Genomic DNA, 21,767 nt, shown 5'->3' on the forward strand with positions numbered 1-21,767 from the left:
AAGACGGTCTGTATATGACGCGTACAATTGTGTTTTTGTAAATGTTGTTTATAACCTCAATAGATAATAATTTAAAATTATGCGTCATAACAAAATATTCTTTACGTAATTTGAAATCTAATAAGATGTGAATGCGCACTGCTCTTTGTGGTGCACACTCCTCCATTTGATATTTTAAAAGATATACTCTATGATTTTTTCAATATCAATGAAATGGGGAGTTTCTCCATAAACTTTAAAAACTATCGAAATTCGTACGAATATTTAAAAGTGAGGACATCGAGATAATTAGAACTTCCGTCCAAAACGTCTCTGTATTCTCTAAAGTTTTAGATAAAGTTTTTGACAACAAAATTTAAAATTATCTTACTATCATTCTAAATTTATATACAGCAATCAATAAGAATTTATATACAGCAATCAAAAAGAAAATATATACAGCAATCATTTAGAATTTATATACAGCAATTAATAAGAATTTATATACAGCAATTAATAAGAATTTCAAAAAATAAAATAATTATACTAAACATGTATTTCTTTAAACTAATAGAAATTTCTGACTTATTTGGAAATTCTTAATTTACTTTGTATGTTTTCATTGATTTGGCAAAAAATTTTGATATTATTGATCATAAAATTCTTTTAAAATAGTTAAAGTGGTTTGGTATTACTGGAAACTAATTTGGCTTACCCAAATAGTCAATAACTGCAGAAGAGAGCGTATACCTCTTTTTTGCATAGGTAGGGTTTACTAATATTTTTTTTACTACCATAGGGTTTACTATCATATTTCTTATAGGGTAGATTAGGGTAATATGAGTACCTTAAGTACAAATTGGAATATTTACAAAAATTGTTATGCTGGATCCAACATTTTTGCAAATAAACAGTTTTTAGGGATCCCTACTTATGATCCACTTAAATATTTTGGCACCTGAAATTTTTTCTTAAAAACACAGAGGTTTTAAAAAAGTAGCAAAAGTGCTCATACCACTCAGACCACTTGAGCACTTTAAATTAGCTCAAAAAAATAACATTGATTAAGTAAAAAAAAACCAACCTGACAATTAGAACTAATTTTTAGAATATAATGATTCGTTATTAACAAAACTTATCATTAAAAGATCAAATTTTAGGCCACTTTTTGTTGAAACAATACTACGTTTTCCGCAACAACAACAAAAAATTAGTTCGTTATTTTTTCGATTTTATTAACTCATTTTATTAACCTTTGAATGTTAAAAATTCAAATTTTTCGATTTTAAATTACAGAAAAACATTTATTATTGTAAAAATATTAAAGTTTTATACTCTGTTTTTTTTTTATTCAAAAAGCAATTAAAACCACTGCTATTTTAGGACTTTAAATTAGGTAATTTCAATGAAAAACATGGGTAGTTTGCTAATATTACACAAAAATGGCATCTTTAAATAAAGTCAAAACTAAATGTTTCTATGCATTGTTCTTCAAACAAAAATGGATTGGATTTTAGCTAACGCATTTCTCTTAATGAAAAAATTAATTTTATTATTTTAGCACCAATATTTCGCGCCACAGATTTATTCATGCGTGATGTTTTTATTTTATTAGCGCAAAAAATATAACAGCATTTTAATTAGATGATAGCCGCCGCTAATTACGGCATATAAATTTACGCTAATTGCACTGATTCCTGTTATCACCACATAAAGTCGATTCAAAAAATACAAGGCAACTTTAACTTCACTGCTTACATTTAAATATGCTCATATTACCAAGGTGCTCATATTACCCTAATCTACCTTAATTGTAACCTTTTTTAATTGTGTTTTAAATTTGATTACGAACTTTAGACAACCAACATTGTAACCTTAATTCACTTAGTGTCTCTTTGAAACTAGAGTGCTTACTAATGAAATGATTACACAAAATTAATAGATTTGTAATCGGAGGCATTTTTACTAAATGTATTGGAAACTTTAAATTAATAATATTTGACAAAAAATACTAAATCTTTTTTAATTGGTTGTAAGGCTCGAAGAAAAAAATACTATAAGACACTTATAGTATTTTTTTAAATGAATTTTGCATACTCTTATTCCGAAGCTGTAGGGCTAGATAAATTACTATAGATTTCTTTTTAAATGAAACTGAAACGTGAAACAAAAGCTTTAACCGTAAGGAGACAATCTTATGTTTTAAATTTATTAACATTTTTTTTTTTTTTTTCTTTCTCTGTTTTAATATAATATAAGATTTTACAACTTCGTAATATAAAATTTCAATAAATAAAATAAGTAAAACAGATAGGGGCTCAAAGAAGACGAGGATGACAGTACGTTATCGCAATCTTTTCATAGAGCCCCTATAACAAGATTTCAAAAAAATATCGTAATATGTTACAATATGCGTAATAAAATTTCAATAAAATATCGTAATAAAACGCGAAATTCGCTAATAAAATTGATAAGCAACCAACAAAAGTAGAAATAAAACAAAAACAGATTTATGAGAAATTATTCAAAGTATCATTAACCAAAAACGTTTCTTATATTTTAAAAATTTCTTTTTTTGTTAAAAACTTGAATGAACTTAACGAATTTACCGTAACTTTGAATCCTTTTTGAAAAGTATTCCATACTTTTGGACCTCGATATAGAATGCTGTACTCTGAATATTTGTTTATTATCCGAGGCAGTTTATATGTGTTGGACATATTCGCTCTAAGATTATAGCTATCATTTTTATTTATTTTAAACTTGTTATTAAAGCTTATAGGAGAGATATTGTGATTATAACGATACATGAAAATTAAATGCTGGTAGATATTTATTTCAAACACATTCATCATTTTCATATCTTTCATTAAGGGCTTAGCGTGTTCACGCCTATTTTTTGAGTAAATGTTTCTGCAGGCATGTTTTTGTAGACTATAAATTTTTTTAATCTTTGCCGCTTGAGTACTTGCCCATGAAATGTTTGCATAGCTGATGAAGCTATGAATTAGCCCAAAGTAGATTAATTTAAGACTATTTTTATTGACGTAGGAGCGAACTCGATACATCAAACCTATTATTTTGGTGATTTTTGACTGGATATATATAATATGTGGAAGCCAGGATAATTTTTCATCAACAATGATTACTAAGAATCTTATATTGGATTGCTTATTTACTAGCATATCATTTAGAGATAGGTTAGGCAACTTGAGAGGAAGATTTTCTTCTTGTGTTTTTTTGTGAAATAGTATATACTTTGTTTTCTCAGCTAAGTTAAGTGAGAGTTTGTTTGCCTTAAACCAGTTGTTTACTTTACACAGTTCAATATTCATGTCTGCATATAATTTCTTGATATCATTGTTGGTGAGAAATAAGTTTGTGTCATCTGCAAACATGACCGAGTTCATTTTTAAAGATGCATTACAAAAGTCATTTATATATATTAGAAAAAGAAGTGGACCAAGAATCGATCCTTGCGGGACTACACATATCACATTTAATACTCCAGATTGGACATTATTTACATATTGTTTTCTGTTTGTTTTATTTATTATTCCGTAATGCCTTAATTTATCTAAGAGAATGCAATGGTCCACTGTATCGAATGCTTTTGATAAATCAAGAAACACTCTTAAAGTAAATTTATTATTTTCAAAACCATTAGTTATTTGATTTACTATTTCAATGATTGCATGCTCTGTAGAGAGATTTTTTTGAAAGCCAAACTGATTTGGGTAAAAAAAATTGTTTTTAATGAAGTAATCATAGATTCTATTTTAAATTACACGTTCGAAGAGTTTTGAAAATACAGAAAGTATTGATATAGGCCTGTAGTTTGTAATGTCAGAATGATCATTACATTTGTATAATGGAATTACTTTTGCCAATTTAAGTACATCCGGAAATATCCCAGAATTTAATGAGAGCTTAAGTATATGAATCAGGGGTCTATTAAGACTGTGTTTGTTTGCAATAACTATATCACTAGATATCTCATCAAATCTTGGAGCCTTTTTTTTTTTTAAGGAGGCAAAGGCTGCCTCTAATTCTTCATAGCCTAATTCATAATCAAGCATGGTAACGTTATTCGTGGTTTTAAGATAGGTTTTAAATGATGCAGATGTTGGTACAATTTTATTTACAAGATTTGGACCAATATTTGTAAAATATTTATTGAATTCTTCTGAAATTAGTTTTGACAAAATATATCGTTATTTTCAATAATAATTCGTTTAGGAAGAGAAGGTGAATTTAGTTTTTCTCTTCCCATTAGGAGATTAATGATGGACCATGTTTTTTTGCTATCAAATTTGCATTTGTTAATTTGATTACTGTAATAATTTTTTTTTGCATTTTTAATGAGATCTTGGTAAAAAAATTTATAATTTTTGTAATTTTTTTCATTATCATTGTTTCTATTTTTCAAAAATTTATTGTAAAGTTTTTGCTTTTTTTTTTGAGCACTTTAATAACGATTTATCCATCCACGGATTAGCAATTGCTTTTGACTTATTATCAAATATTATTTATATTATTATAGTTGTTATTATCTCTTTTGGACAGGTTTCATTAAAGTATTCCAAAAATGTACTTAAAAAGGCATTGTAAGCTTCATTAGTATCTTTACATTTATATACGTTGTTCCATGTTTCTTGTTTTAGTCTACTTGTTAATTTATTAGTGTTACTCAATTTTAAATTTCGTTTTTTTAAATGTATAATTTTTGAATGACAATCAGACATAGATTTAAAGTTTTTTATTTTTATGAATATCGGGAAGTGATCGCTAATATCTGTCAAAAATATACCGGTTTCAAATGTCGTTTCTAAATAATTATTGATAAAAATATTGTCTATTACTGTTGCAGAGGTTTTTGTTACTCGCGTTGGTTTATTCATAGTTGACAAGACATTAAATTTAAAAAGCATATCAAAAAAAGATTTTATTTTTGGAAATTTTGTGTTAGAAAGAGCATCAAGATTTATGTCACCAGTTATATATAATGTCTTATTTTCTTTATTTATTTTCATAATCGTATTTTTGATAAAAGTTTCGAAATTTTTTATTTTTCCACTCGGTGGACGATAAACACATCCAACTAAAATGCTTCGGTATTTTTTATTAATAATTTCAATGAAAAGGCTTTCATAATTATCATTTGAAAAGCATAATATATTTTTTATCTTGAAAGCATATTTTTCTAAGACATAAATGCCTAATCCTCCTCCTTTTTTCCCATTTCCTCTTGATTGACTTATTAGTTTATAAAATGGTAATATATAATTAGAATTTAATTCAAGAGAACTTTCTGTATCATGCCAAGTCTCTGAAATAGATATGATGTCGAACGTGTAGTTTAAAATATTTAAAAATTCTTTAAGTTTATCAAAATTTTGCTGCATGCTTCTAATGTTTATGTGTAATACAGAAAATGAGCCATCATCTGCTATTACTTTAAATTCAAAAGGATCGTATATTGATCCTTTGTGTTAATTAAGTTCATTTGAGTTTCTTGAAAAATATTTATATTTTCTTCGCATAGGTTATTTATAAAGTTGTCCTCAAAAAAGTCTAAATTTAAATTGTGAAAATCTAATTTCTGTGGAAAAAGCGCTGCCATTTTTTAAAAATGTATAATTTAAAAATATTTAATATAATTAAAAACTAAAATACTCAAAACGCTTACTCGTTTACGCATGTCGGAATAACATCTGTGCTGCGGGTGTTTTCTCGAAATTCGTGAACAATAAGTTTGTTGTAAACAACTTTTGCAAAATAGCCATTTTGACGATGTATCTTCGCCAAATCAAAAAGTTCCTTTCGAATTTTTCGCGTGGTAAAACTAAAATCTTCGTTTAGAAAGATATTCCAAAATTGTTTTTTGTACTCGTAATCCCGGAGCGTCAAGACAATTGTTCGCTCTCGTTTATCATTAGCTACTCCCACTCGATGAGCCCGATCAATTATAATATCTTTTTCAATACCAAGATTATCTTTAAATAGTTGCTTTACCTTTTTTTTTGTGATTTCCCAATTCTTTTCTTCGTTATTTTCAACGACCCCGTCAATTCTTAAATTGTTTCTTCTGTTACGGTCTTCAATATCAACGCTTTTTAATTTTAACTCAATATTGTCAGAAGATATTTTACCCTGCATTTTTCGTACATTTGATAAATCGTCGTGAACTTTATTAATTTTTTCCTCAACTGCTCTAGCTTTATCGTTGAATACATCGCCAACAAAATTTAATCCAGATTTCATTTCGTCGAGTTCTCGCCGAACTTCTTTAAAACTAGATTGAAAGTTATCAAACCTCTCATTTATGTTCGATAATGCTTCATGAAAAAAAGACAAAATTGTTTCTTTTTGAATATTTAGATATTTATATCTTTTTGAATATTTAGATATTTATATCTTTTTGAATATTTAGATATTTATAATATCTAAATTTAAACTAGAATGGTTCGATGTCAATAAGGTTGCATAACATAGAACAACTCATTATAAACAATTGAAAAATTTAGCTAATAACAATATTTCTCTTAATTATAGCTTAGCAATAATATTTTTAGTTAAAGGAAAAACTCTCGATTTCGATGTAATTACACAAGAATTTTCAATTTCCTCATCGGTACTTCCTATCTAAACAAATGGTACAAACAAATGATATCAAAACAGTTCACCCACAGTTCACACACAACAACAACAACAACAACAACAAAAAGCAATATATTCACCAGAAATATAGATGTTTTACATAAGAATGTTCTACGTTATAAAAAATATTTGTACAGTCTACATTCTGGATGGTTCACTCTCGTATAGCTAGGCTAAATCGAGGAGAGCGACCATGAACAAAACAAAACAAAACAAAAGAAAAAAAAGAAGCAAATAAAATAAATAATACACTCACAGAAGGTTGCAATTAGTCTACATTCATATTTGTATCTTATATATTTTATATGGTGATTTATCTATTATCACCAGTGATACTACTGTTGTTTCTATTTATTTTGATGTTTTTTAATTTGGTTTTGAGAACATGTTTTTTAATATTGCTAAAAGGGATTGATTTTAATTTATTTTGAATTTGATTCCAGTCCATTAATGCAGAGTATCTAAAGGAATGTTTGCCGTAGGATTTTGTATTATATTTTTGCATACTCAGTGCACCTCTGCAAGAATTTCTTGTAAGTTGACAGCTAATTGTACTGCGTAGAGTAAACCATTTATTAAATATAGGAGGTAGCTTTTTGTTTAGGCAGCTGTGAATAAATAAACAATTTTCAATTTTAATAATATCATGCAGTTTTAAAATTTGTAGTGTGTTAAAAGATGGGAATGTATGTGCATTGTTTGGTAGAAATTCAATAACCCTGACTGCTTTTTTCTGCATGATAAATAGGCGATTTACAGTCCTTATGTTTTGACTCCATAATAAAAGGCAATATGTGAGATGAGAGTGAAACAAAGCATAGTAAATAGATTTTAAAGTTTTTTGTTGTATAAAATGTCTTAGCTTTGACAGGATGGCAAGGGATCTATTCAACTTATTAGATAAATCGTTATAATGGTAAGTCTAGGCTAAGTTTTCGTCTACCTTAATACCCAAGTAGTTTACAAATTTTTTGCACCAAAGTTTTTTCCCATTTAACTTAATTTTGAGCTGCTGATCTAATTTTTTGTGACGACTTTTAAATAATATTAAATCAGTTTTTTTGGAGTTGAGGGAAATTTTGTTGGCATTTAGCCAGAGGCATAGTTTTTTTAAATCATAGTTAACATATTTGTTGATTTTTTTTATGGACTTATTAAAATAGAGAAGGTTTGTGTCATCTGCAAAGTGTTGGACTTTACAAAGTTTTAATGCTTTAGACATGTCATTTATATAAATAAGAAACAATAAAAGGCCCAAGGACAGATCCCTGAGGAACACCTACTTTGATATCGTTTAGGTCTGAGCTCATCCCACTAATGGATACTAATTGATTTCTATTAGTAAGGAAAGATTTGAACCAAGAGTTTGAGACTCCTCTAATACCATAGTACGATAGCTTATAAAGTAAAATGTCAATATCTACAGTGTCAAAAGCCTTTTGAAGGTCGATAAAAATGCCACATCCAAACATTCCTTCATCCAGAGAATCTTTAACTTTTTCTGTTAGATTTAATAAAGCAAGTGATGTAGAGTAGTTTGTTCCAAAACCAAATTGTAATTCACAAAACAATTTATTTTCATTGAAGAATTTGTATAAGCTGCAATCAAAAAATAATAATATTAAAAAAAAAATTAAAATAAAAAAATGAAAATAAAAAAAAGTACTGATCAATACAAAAAAACACAAAAATAATAGAAACAAACAAACAAACAAAAATAAAAAAATTACAAGGATTAAGACTTTTGTTTATTCAACGAAACCAACAGAGCGCACATTTTTTAACAAAAGAATTTTATGCTATTTATCGTTTGCAACGTCTTCAATTTAAAAACGCCAGAAACAGAATAAAAATAAAAAGTAAAAATATAATAAACATCACAAAAATTATTACTATATCGCTAAATTTTATATAATATAAAAGGCTTGAAAAAGTTCAAATATAGTGCCGCAAATCAAAATAAAACAAAACAAACAAACCAATAAAAGAAAAAAATGAAAAACACGTGCAAATCAAAGGTACCATTGCTCGAACTCCAAAGCTATACGCGATTTATGTCGACTCAAAAAGATTTTAGTAAAACATACCTGGGATCCTCTTTCTTTTTCTTAACTTTAAGTAGGGCTGGATATTCGAGGTACCCGCTTACTATTGACTTGTTTTCTATTAGGCGACGACGTTTTTTCATGGCCTCATTGCGGCGTCGAGTTAGTGATGGTGAATACATTTGTTCAACCCGTATATTGTTTTTGGACATAAAAAAGATATTTTTGTGTGTTCACTATCAGCCCATTTATGAAATTTAACAAAAATGTGGCTTGACTTAGTGCTGTTTTCGTTAACTTTTCCTCGATGACAGCGTTCGATCATGTCATGGGCATTTTTCGGGTCTATGTTAGCCGCTTTTGCGATGGTATCTGCAATAGTTAGTTTGGTATCAGACCAGGATTCCTTGGATTTGTTTGTGTTAATAGGAATGTTTTTAAAAATCAGTGTCTTTCTTAAATTTCTGTTTACTTGGTCATCTAATGCCGCACTAAGCTTAATTATGTCTTCCGAAAATGTTTTATTATCTAAGGTCAGATTGAGCAGTTGCTGTCGTATTTCATTAATATCATCAGTATTTTTTGTACTGTAGATTTAATATTAGTATATGCAATTTTTAGTTCAGCTATATCGCTTGTTATTTTAGAAAGACTTGTGTTTATTGCTTGTAGGATTTCTTTTTTTTGTGCATCTAATAGTGCTTTAATGTTTTTCATCGATATTTCTTGATTAATCGACATTGTGAATTTTAATTTTTATATAGATAGATTGATTAATTGACTTCGATTCACTTTTTTTTATTTTTATTTCATAGCGGTAATATATTGGAAAGATTTATTTGGATATTATTTGACACGTGGCTTTAGCTGGTTTTAAAAATTTACGCCATCTTACCTCTACTATGCCGGTACACGGGGAAAAAAAAGGTTCACCCTTCACCACACAGTTCACCACACCACACAGTTCACCACACCACACAGTTCACCACCACACCACACTACATCACACAGTTCACCACACCACCACACCACACCACCACACCACACAATTCATCACACCACACAGTTCACCACACAGTTCACCACACAGTTCACCACACAGTTCACCACACAGTTCACCACACAGTTCACCTTTTAAACGAGAATTGAGAGTTAAAAAGTAGATGAAAATTATTAAATGAAAAATGAATTAAGCATGAAAATTATCAAATGAAAAATGAGTAAAGCAAAAAAAATTTTGCAAAAATATTAAAGATTTGAAAAATTTAAAATGTCATTTAAAAATGCATTGAATGGTTTTGATTGTTAATTTGTGCGCAAGTTTATGTGTATCACCTAGTGATTGACCGAAATTCTGTTCCGGTATCGGTTTCGACCGAAATTTTAATTTGAACCGATAATTTCGTTTTCGGTACTTTTTATAATTTTGGTAAAAACCAAAATTTCGGTTGAAATACATACCGAACACCGAAAACTTTGTAGCATTTTAAATTTTCATCTAATTTAGAAAAATAGTTACTTTTGAGAATTTCACAAAATATTTTGAGAATTTTTACAAAATACCTCGAAAAAATCTTGTTTTGCAGAGAAAATCTGCAAATTTTTAACTTTAGCTATTAAATTATATTGCCAACTTATATCTTCAATCTTAATTTGTGAAACACGTGTAATCAACTCTAACATTATACGCGTTAAAAAAATAACAAATGTAAAATTGGATTTTTAAATAAAACTTTCTAATGAAATTAATTTTGACTAGCCGAAATGTAAGAATCGGTTTCGGTAAAATATTTGTCGAAATGTCGGTTTTCGACACCGAATTACAGCACCCGAAATTTTAGTTTATTTCGGTTTCGGCTATTTTTCTGCTTCGGTCGATCACTACTATCACCAAAGGAAAACAAAGTTCTAAAACTTATAAGATACCCACAGGAAAAAACTTATTTCTTAGAAAAATTTTATCCTCTTATATTATTGTTTTGAAAACTTGTTTGTTTTTAAGAAAGGGATAAGACGTTAATAATAACAAATTAATAACAACAACTAATTAATTCGCGTCCAGCTCGAACTCTTTTTGAACTCTACAAAAAATAAAAAATATACAAATATATATACTATATGTACTACAAAAATACTTTACTACAAAAATTATGCCGTCCGGCAAAGAGGAGCACCTTAACGAAAAAACTCTCATTCGTGTCAGACTTTCCTTACTTTTCCCGTCGACCACGCTATCGTAGTCCACCATCACCATCAGAAAGATGAGAATGCGGTCAGTGTCAGTTTTCGTACACTTTTTTTAGTTAGAATTAACTGCTAACTCTGCTCCTCATACAACTCGAACATTCGCAAATTTTCCTCTATAATTCAGACAGTTTTTCGGATATAAACAAATTGGATAATTTTCAGATATTATACTATTTCTATGAGAAATGCCAGCACCAAAAATTAAATAAAATGAAGTTAAAAACTCGCATTGCTAACATAAACTAACCGCTGGTTTATTGCGTATTTGACATAAAACTGACGACAACTCATCAAATGTTTCCTTGCATGCTCATCAAAGTATTTTCTCTTGTAATACTTTCTCGAGACAAAGTTTTACAGAAAGTACTTATCGTTTATAAAATCAACCCCACCAGGACCCTGGTGGGGTGGATCCTTCCTGTTTGTAAAGGTCGAACTGTTGTTTATTTTTCACAAACAGGTTTGGCTGTAAACATAAACAGAGCATGCTTTAAAAATTTTTGCTTTATCGCTCATCCAAAATTAGGACTTACCCTTTTAGATATGAACCTTCACAAAGCTTTTAGAAATAAATGAGTCTGAAGATCATTCGTTAACTCCATATGAATCACTATGTTTGTTGCACAAGTTAATGATAATACCTTTAATATATCGTCTTTGTTGTTGTCTTTCTTTATAAACAATGAAACAGCATAACCAAGTCCGGTATACTTAACCCAGTGGGCAAGGTTTTTAAAACGGTTTTTGGTCGTTTTTATAAGGTTTAAATTTAATAAAAACGTCCAAAGAACGTTTAAAAAACGCACTGTGCCCACTGGGAAAGCTCCTTGTTGATTTTATTTGAAATTCAGGAAGATCAGTGATGTTATTTCTATTTTCACTAAATTAATCAAAGTTAATTTTGTAAATCTGTTCTCTCAATATTTTACATCTTATCTGAAAATGTATAACATTTAAAAAACGAGAGAATTAGACTTTAAACTTTAGATTATCACTAGATAGATAGTTTGGTACTAGAACCAAGCCATTCAGTTTGTAGAACATAAAGTCAGCAGATAATAAAAAACGACTCGGTAATTTTTTTCAAAAATGACATGAATAAGAGTCCAGTTTTGGGAAGAAGAATAATAATAAAGAACAAAGTGAAAGGTGATTGAATGATGTGATGCAAAAAAAAAAAAAAATAATAACCTCATAAAAGAATATTTAACGAATTCCAACCTGATTATACGTCGGTTTTGTGAGAATAATAAACAGGGGTTATATAATGAACCAGAGTTTTTTATGCTAAGAAAATACAACGGTGAAGATGTAACGGTGAAACTTGCTTTAATAATTAACAAAGGTATTGTGATTTGAGCTAATTGAATTATTTAATCAAAAATCAAGTTTAGCAAAGATTCAAAAAATGACTACCACCATAAAATAATAATATGGCTAGGTATTGGGGTAAAACTGAAACAATTTTACCGCAATCCCAGTAGAAATTTAAGTTGCTACAAGCGTTTAGGTCTTCGTAGGTAGACCAAAAAAGCAAAAACAAAAAAACAAAAAATTAAAATTAAAGATTAGGTATGTATTCATTAAAACAACAATCAAATTTAGAATTTAAACCCTTATACCTGAAATTGAACTTGAAATTTAGAATTTAAACCCTATATCTGAAATTGAACTTTTTGGATAGTATTAATTTCAGTAAAATGACTTTTGTTGGAATATCGGGACAACAAGTTATTTTTATAATTGAATATAATACTACCGTTTCGTGATGCTGTTTACATTTTATTTTTAATTTAAAATACCATTTTCCTTATTTAGAAAAGCAAAATTAGTTATAAATTAAAATTTTTACAACTTAACTTCGACTATTAATAGTGTTTATTGTAAATAACCATAATTAGAAATTATATAAGAAAGATCAATCATCCAAAATGGGATGAAACGCAGTTTTAGCTGTGAATTAAAAGGAACTTAGAATTCGAAAAGATGCTGAGACATATGACTTGTTTAAAATTGCTCTACATTAGGATTTTGCTAATAAGCCAGCTCATAAAAAATAGTTTCATGATACTTTTTGCGTGATTTATGTGGTTCCGAATATTTTTTGTTTTATTCTAAATTTAGTAGTAGTTACCAATTTTATAAAATATACCAGTTTTTCCATACTTAGTTTTTAGAACAATTTCTTAAGTTTTTTTGTTTAAGAGTATTTTATAATAAAATACAAATCTTTTTTGTGGTTTATAGACGTGTAGTTTCTATAGGTATATAAGTATTTTAAGAATATAATGTCTGAACACGTTTAAATGATAGACAGCCTTCATTTCTTTTAAAATCACTTTAAAGCTTTAAAATTAACGATCAACTGCTGCTTTTAAACTGCCCTGTTTCGCCCCACCCACTAACAAAATTTAAAAACTTTTAAGACGTGTAGTTTCTATAGGTATATAAATTTTTTAAGAATATAATGTCTGAACACGTTTAAATGATAGACAGCCTTCATTTCTTTTAAAATCACTTTAAAGCTTTTAAAATTAACGATCAACTGCTGCTTTTAAACTGCCCCGTTTCGCCCCACCCACTAACAAAATTTAAAAACTTTTCTAGTCAAGAGCTTCGTTACTTTGGGCTTCGTAGCTTATTTTAAGAAACTGTTTTTTTGTTTTTTCGTTTACTTATATTATAATTAATTTTAGTAAATATATAAAAAAAGTTTTAATCATGATTAGTTTATCCACAAATAGCATTTTGTCAACCGAGAATTAAGAGGCCATATGTCCACATTTTGTGTTTAATCTGTTTATTACCAAAAAAAATATTCAACCATCAATAGAGTATGTGTCCAATAAATCTAGCCTCAAGAATGATGCAACTTTTAAAAATTTTTAAGAAATAATTTGGACATTCTGACAGAAAGTCTTTACAAATTAAGTTTTAAAACTTGATTTTCTCGGAAACACAAAAAATGAACATACGGCGTCTTGGTTCTCGACTGGCGATTTGTTTCTTAAGTGACTGGCGATTTGTTTCTTAAGTGCCTCCTATATGCCCCGCTCTAACCTATTATAAGTTAATTAACAATTTTATTATAACTTGTAATTTGTCAGTTTTTTTATAATTATTTAGGAGTTATAAATGTTTTTAATTGAAAATAAGAATATATCCTTTTTAACTTTGTTTCCAGCTCTTTAAATTTATATTGCGTTATTTACTGTGATACGAAATGCGTCATACTTTCACTTTTTTCAAACGATTGTTTCCGTTGGGAATTTTTATTGATTTTCTTAATATTTTTATTGTTGTTTTTCTGACGTAATATTTTCACAACGTAAAATTTTTTAATAATTGTTTTAACGCCTTTTAGTGAGAATAAATATATAACACTGCACATTAACAATTATTTAAAACGTTAACAGCATTGTAAAGAATAGTGTGATCGTTAAAATGTGTGGTAAGTCTAACACTGAACTTATCTTCTAAATTATTCTTGATTTGAATATACATTAATGCTTATACATTTGAATATACACATTAAGTCATTATTTTACAAGTTTATCATGTTATATTTTTATATGTATTTTTATATTTATATTTATAAAAGCATTATAAATATAAAAGCAGCAGTTTCTAATTCTATAAATTTTTTAGTATGATTTCTTTTTATTTTAATATTTAAGGAATATTTGCTTACCTCAACTATGGTGTACCACGAAATAGAAAGTATATTTTGGATACATTAGTAAATGGACTTCACCGACTTGAATATAGAGGATATGATTCAGCAGGTTAAGTTACTATTTTTTTAAATATCTTATGTTATCTTCTTCAAAAATTGCATTCTGTTTATGTTATATTTATATTAGGTTTAGCAATAGACTCTGATCAAACAACAAGTTGTAAAGTTTCGTAAGTTCTTAAAATATGTTAGGTAGTTTTAATTGCAAAGTATTAATGTATTTAAATTTACATATTTTATATTATTTTTTTTATGTTTAGAATAATCAAAACCAAGGGCAAAGTTCAAAATCTTGCTGATGAGATAGGTATACATAATAATGAGTATACAGAAATTGAAATATAATTTTTATAAAAACAAATTGCGTTAAAATTTTTTTTTTTATTCAATACACACAAATAGTACATAGTGTTATACACTAATAAATTTTTGTGAAAAAATTTGAATTAATAGCTTGAAAAGCAAACATACACTTTAGAGAGTGAAAATTTCCAATTTGAAAAAGAGTTTTCAACACATTTGGGTATATCTCACACTCGATGGGCTACACATGGTGTTCCAAGTCCTCTTAATGCTCATCCTCATCGTTCTGACCCTAATAATGGTAAGAAAAAAAATATTTAACAATATATCTAATAAAAAAAAAATATATACAAATCTATAATAAAATTTTTTTATTACTTATGAAAAATAAATAATATTATAGTAAATAAATGTACACATATAAATGCAAAAAAGTACATAAAAATTGTTGCGATGTAATAGTATTTATTATTGCATTTAGAATTTGTTCTAGTTCACAATGGAATTATTACTAATTATAAAGATATCAGCCAATATTTAGTGAGTATGCTTTATACTATATACACACACATGTATATATATTATTTATATATATATATATATATATATATATATATATATATATATATATATATATATATATATATATATATATATATATATATATATATATATATATATATATATATATATATATATATATATATATATATATATATATATATATATATATATATATATATATATATATATATATATATATATATATATATATATATATATATATATTAGGGTGGTTCTAAAAGTAACATTTTTTGAAAATGTCTGATGGCACCTTCTAAATGTGTTCTATGTAATAAAATAATACTACATTTTAAAATTTTTAGGGGTTGCTCAAGACCCTTAAACATCAGACAGGTCCTTAATATTTTGAAAAAAAAAGTTCTTTAAAAGCATATTATGTTGGGTCTCAAACAAAGTGAAATTTTATAAAACATCCAAAAACAATCCAAACAATCCAATAGACATCTTATACTGCTAGTTTAGGTGAGAAGTCTGACATCATACTGAAATAGCCTGCTGCCGAGGGTTTCAGTACATACATCAAATGACAAATAGCTTGACTTAGGGATGGGACAGGAATCTTTTCTTTCATTATTCTTTGCTTTTTTCTTCTTTTTCTGAAAATTCATTATAGAATAATTCATATTGGAATTTTTTCAAAAAATGCAATTTTTTTAAAACTTTGGTACTGCATATTTTATCAATAGACAATATAAATATTTTATCATTAATGATTTACAAATCTGCATATATAAGTTATTTAGCTATAATTAAAATTTTACATTGTTTTGTTAAGAACAAAAATTATAAAGGTGAGAAATAACTCCATCATATAAAAATCACCTAAAATACACCATATAAAACGAATTTTTTACATATAATTTTTTTTTTATTGCATGTTTAATTAGTTAAGCATTCTGACATTATACAAAAATAATGAGCAGCTAGGGGCGTCAGTACAAATATCAGCTTACTATATAAGTAGAGCATGCAAGGGAGTGCAGTTGCACTTGACTAAGAGTTTGAGAAGGGCAGCAGTTTTTCTTTATTATTCTTTGTTTACTTCTTCTTTTACCACAAAAAAAAAAACAGCTATGGTAGATATACACAGAATGATGTTTATAGACATTTTTTAAGGTTAAAATATAATAATAGTATCTTCTGATTCAGGCTAAAAAAGGTTACACTCTTGAATCTCAAACTGATACAGAAGTTATTGCGAAGCTGTTAAAATATATATATGACCGTGATCAGGAATCAGATAAACCAATGAAACTTAGCTTTCCTGAACTTGTGGAGAGGACTGTACGCCAACTGGTATTTGTTATTTAGTTTTTTGTTAAATTAAAATGATAGTACTGTTATTTTATTGACCTTAGTACTAATATTTTAAACAGTTATTGTTGTTATTTAAATATTGACCTGAATTAACACATACAGGAAGGAGCATATGCTCTTGTCTTTAAAAGCAGCAAATTCCCAAACCAATGCATCGCAACTCGTCGTGGAAGCCCACTTCTTATTGGTGTGAAAAGTGATAAACCAATAACAGTCGATCAAATTCCTGTCTTGTCAACACGTCAGTTAAATGGTGAAAAGGCTAATGCTGAACGACAGTGTAATGGTGAGTAAATTAATACAATCTAATATAGTATATAGAGTTTAATCTATTGTATGAAGAATTATATTACAAATCAAAACTATTTAGGTTTTGTTGGTGATGACACCTCAGTTAACTCTTACCCAGAGGGTGAGCACTTTCTTATTGCTGAAAATGCAGCAATGGAGTATTTTTTTGCATCAGATGCAAGGTATAGATAATATTTTGTTTATATATACGTATTTATTTATAGTTTTTTTTTTTGTTTATATTATTATTAGCTTTCATGTATAAGTAATGTATTCTTTTTTGATTATTCTTATTTATTTTAGTGCAATAATAGAACATACGAAAAGAGTTATTTTTTTGGAAGATGAAGATTTGGCTTGGGTGAAAGATGGAAGTAATGGATATTTAAATTTTTTTAAAATAAGGGACCATTTATACCTCATTTCATTTCCTTTAAGGAATTGGAAATTATACAGAAGGGCTCAGAGCATGGAACCTTATCCTTATCTAATTTTGGAGCTTAATTTTATTTATTTCTCTAAAACTTTAGATTTACAAATTGCACGCATGAACAATAAAACTTCCCTAACAAGAGACGTTCAAACATTACAACTAGAGATCCAAGAAATAATGAAAGGTAATTGCAGATTTAGGTTTACAGAGTTCTAATCAAAAAAAAAAAAAATTTTCTTCATTTTTTTTTTATTTCTAGTTGTCTGTTCTTAAAATTTTCGAGTTTATTGATTTGAAATTTATTCATAAACATTATTAAACATGAGTTTTTGTTTGAAAAAGTATTTTATTTGGTTTTTAATGCTAATATTATCTGCTTTATTTTCATACAAACAACTTGTCAATATGTTTAAATAACACCTAAAATTTTTTAGGTAGTTATTCATCTTTTATGCAAAAGGAAATAATGGAGCAACCAGAAAGCGTTTACAACACAATGAGAGGAAGAGTTAACTTTCAAGACAATACAGTTTTACTTGGTGGATTGGTATCACACATGGATTACATTAAAAGATGCAGACGACTCATATTCATTGCATGTGGAACAAGTTATCATAGTACTGTTGCTGTATGATCTATTTTCTTTTGATTATAATTTTTAACTGAGTTATAATTTTTTTGTTCATCTTCATATAGTAACAAATAACCACATTTTAAAACTTTATTCAGACTCGTCAGTTAATGGAAGAGCTGACAGAACTTCCAGTTATGGTTGAGCTAGCTAGTGATTTCTTAGATCGAAATACACCAATATTTCGTGACGATGTCTGCTTTTTCATAAGTCAGTCAGGTAAGAATTTAAAAATTGTATTTTAGTCAAATATGAAAAAAAGTATATGGTTATATAACTTTTAAATATAGTAGAATCATCCAAAAACAAACCTTAGATTAGTCTGTCATTTACTAAGATGGACATATTTGTATTAACTTGAATTTTGTCTATCCTGTTATCTTCCGTAACCCCAGTTGTACCAATTGGTAGTCTAGCATTATGAACTTCCCAATTATATGCTCTTTTGTGGTGTTCTGTTACAATACTATTGGGTCATTTTGGGTTTGCTCAAACTATTTTTTATATGTCGCTTTTAAATATGTGGATTGCTATCATAATATTTATGTATTTGAAATCAATTTTTAAAGTCAAATTTTGTCTTTTGCAAAAGAACCTGGATGTAACAATTTTTTAGCATCTAATAGGTGTATAAATAGATAGAAGAAAAGAACAAAGCAGCATTAAAAAGTTAATCTTCATGTTATCTTTATGAAAATGCTCAATTAAAACATTTTCTATGTTGGACAATAAATCTATTTCCTTGGAGTTTCATCTGATTCTATTGTTGTATTTATATTCTTAAATAGTAATAATAAATGGAATTTAACAATTTTGTTGTTCTTGTTAGGTGAAACTGCTGATACACTTATGGCTCTTCATTATTGTAAAAGTCGTGGTGCATTAGTTGTTGGTATAACCAATACAGTTGGAAGTAGTATATCACGAGAAACTATGTGTGGTGTCCATATCAATGCTGGTCCAGAGATAGGAGTTGCAAGCACTAAAGCTTATACTAGTCAATTTTTGGCACTTGTTTTGTTTGCCATTATGATGGCTGAAGACAGAATATCTAAGCAGGATCGTATTAAAGAAATAATTCAAGCTTTAAAAGTCTTTCCAGGTACTTTTTGGTATAATGGTACTTTCGAAGCAGTATTTAAACTTATTAAGGTTACATCAGAATTTATGTGTTTTCTATTGTTTAGAGTTTATTTCGGAAGTACTCAAACTTGATAATAAAATAGAGGAAATTGCTAAGACTATCAAAGATGAAAAAAGTTTATTAGTTATGGGTAGAGGATATCAGTTTGCTACTTGTTTGGAAGGAGCGTTGGTAGGGTCAACTTTTAAACTTTCTTTTAGTTTTTTGTATTTAATTTTATGTCTAATATATATATATATATATATATATATATATATATATATATATATATATATATATATATATATATATATATATTTCTTATAGAAAATTAAAGAAATTACATATATGCATTCCGAAGGCATTCTTGCTGGAGAATTAAAACATGGTCCGTTAGCTCTTGTTGATAAAGATATGCCTGTGATTATGATTGCTCTTAAAGACAAAACTCATGATGTAATTTTTTTTTAGTTTTTTGTTTTAGTTTTTTGCAAAAATATTTTTTCTTTAATGTTAGACAAATATTTTGTGTTTTAGAAATGCATGAATGCCCTGCAACAAGTTCTCGCAAGGAAAGGACGTCCAATTATCATTTGTTCAAAGGATGATAAGGAAACAAGTAAGCTAGGTTACAACAGTTTAGAAATACCACAAGTGCCAGATTGTTTATCTGGTATTCTTACAGTTATCCCATTGCAATTGCTATCTTTTCACCTTGCCGTTTTACGTGGTTATGACGTATGTTTTTTATTCTTTTATTTTGGTTTTTAACTTAAATTATGAATTTTTTTTATTTAGAAATATCCCCTCATTTTTTGAATCTTTTATTAAATTTTAGGTTGATTGTCCACGCAATTTAGCAAAGTCTGTCACCGTGGAATAGGTTTTCATCAGAATTTTTATAGGTAGATGAGATTGTGATCGGTAAGAAATTGGTTGTTATATAAAGTGAAATTAGATTTACTTTTTAAAAATGGTATTTTAATTGTAAAATTAGTTATTTTATATTATTTATTATTGTGATTAAGTTTTATACGTTTTTGAAAACTAACTTAAGTAATTTTTGATTTTGTGCTGGTTTATAGAATTTATAAATATAAAATAGACTGTGAATATAATATCTATTAATCATTGACGTTTTAAATGCGCTTGTTTTAGCCACATATATGAGTTAACATATGGGTGGATTTAAGAGTTTACATAGAGGGTATATATAACCCATATTAAAATTTTTTTTTTTTTTTTAGTAAGCATTTGCTGTATTAATAAGAGTGATTCACTCTTATCTTACTCTCAACAAACATAATTGGAAAAAAACACCTCAAAATGACCAATAAAGACTTTTTAGGGCAAGGCAAACAAATTTTTTTAATATGTTGTTTTTATTGAGCATAGATAAAAACCCAAAACTTTTCCTTAATTTTAAAAGATGTAATTTTTTTTCTCTCCTTTTTTAAGGGGAGAAAAAAATTATTAACGGTGATAAGTTTTTGGACTGGATTAAAAGTAAAATTTTTGAAACAAAAAATTTTATTTAAAACAAACATAAAACCTTTTTTAGTTATTTGAAGAGAAAAAAAATTCACCATGTCTTCTTATATTGTCAAATCTTTTCTTAACACCCAAAATATTCAATATAGGCGTATATACGCGTAATATAAACTGAAATATATATTACGCGTATATACGCCTATATTGCAGTTTTACTTTCATGGTTCTACACTTTTACGGTTTTGACTGTTTTTCCGTTAAATTTTTATTTATCAAAGATAAATTATATTTATCAAAATGAGAAACTCGAAACCAATTCAAGACACTCGCCCAAATCTAAACTGTTATTATAAAACAGGTCTAAGTATTAGTATAAGACCATCGCTAAGAAGATTACCATCCAAGGTAATCTTCTTACCATTTTCAAGCTCGAAGTAAGTAACTGAAGTTACAAAACCTAAAAATATTGATCTTGCTTCATAATTTCTTTTAAAACGTAAAATTAATCCAAATCTTTTCCAGTTGTCACAAACCAAATAGTAAAATAATAAGAATAAATCTTTACAGTTTTCAGGATACAGCTAATCCTGGTATTTTTTAGATTTTTTGTTAAGAACATTTTGAGTTCAGCACTTGCAATGTAAATAAATGACATGAACATTTAAATTTTTTTTCAAACTTCTATCGCTAAGTTTGCATACTTTAGCATACTTTGTTTTATCCTAATTTTCAACTTTTGCTTTAGTATTGGCTTCCTACTGTTACATCTAAGGCTGTTAAGACTTACCACTTTGGTAATATTGTTTTACTTCTAGGTCTCAAGACTAATTTTTTTTTTAAATATGTTATACTCTTTGTTATAATATGTTTATAAATATGTTATATCCTAAAGGTCTAAATAAAGGACTGGGGGCACTTTTTTTTCT

The 21,767-nt window shown here is 27.6% G+C and overlaps 2 protein-coding genes across 2 annotated transcripts; one reads left to right on the top strand and one right to left on the bottom strand.

The window, feature by feature from the left end:
• Nucleotides 1-6,528: 6,528 nt before the first annotated feature.
• On the bottom strand, nucleotides 6,529-8,866 carry LOC136080289 (uncharacterized). The gene is made up of 3 exons (XM_065796906.1): nucleotides 8,727-8,866; nucleotides 7,923-8,238; nucleotides 6,529-6,624 (listed from the first exon to the last, which is right to left on the bottom strand). Exons 1-3 carry the CDS (start codon nucleotides 8,864-8,866, stop codon nucleotides 6,529-6,531), a joined length of 552 nt encoding a protein of 183 aa, XP_065652978.1.
• A 5,351-nt stretch (nucleotides 8,867-14,217) lies between these two features.
• On the top strand, nucleotides 14,218-20,478 carry LOC136071919 (glutamine--fructose-6-phosphate aminotransferase [isomerizing] 2-like). The gene is made up of 18 exons (XM_065797735.1): nucleotides 14,218-14,382; nucleotides 14,609-14,716; nucleotides 14,795-14,837; nucleotides 14,928-14,974; nucleotides 15,146-15,271; nucleotides 15,452-15,510; nucleotides 16,705-16,851; nucleotides 16,975-17,158; nucleotides 17,243-17,345; nucleotides 17,467-17,537; nucleotides 17,694-17,780; nucleotides 18,031-18,224; nucleotides 18,326-18,446; nucleotides 19,057-19,329; nucleotides 19,415-19,542; nucleotides 19,678-19,806; nucleotides 19,888-20,088; nucleotides 20,189-20,478. The coding sequence occupies exons 1-18, from the start codon at nucleotides 14,376-14,378 to the stop codon at nucleotides 20,231-20,233; spliced, it is 2,073 nt and encodes a 690-aa protein (XP_065653807.1). The 5' UTR covers nucleotides 14,218-14,375; the 3' UTR covers nucleotides 20,234-20,478.
• The last annotated feature ends 1,289 nt before the right edge of the window (nucleotides 20,479-21,767 follow it).

Source organism: Hydra vulgaris, chromosome 05, assembly GCF_038396675.1.
Source record: "Hydra vulgaris chromosome 05, alternate assembly HydraT2T_AEP".
NCBI classification, from domain to species: Eukaryota; Metazoa; Cnidaria; class Hydrozoa; order Anthoathecata; family Hydridae; genus Hydra; species Hydra vulgaris.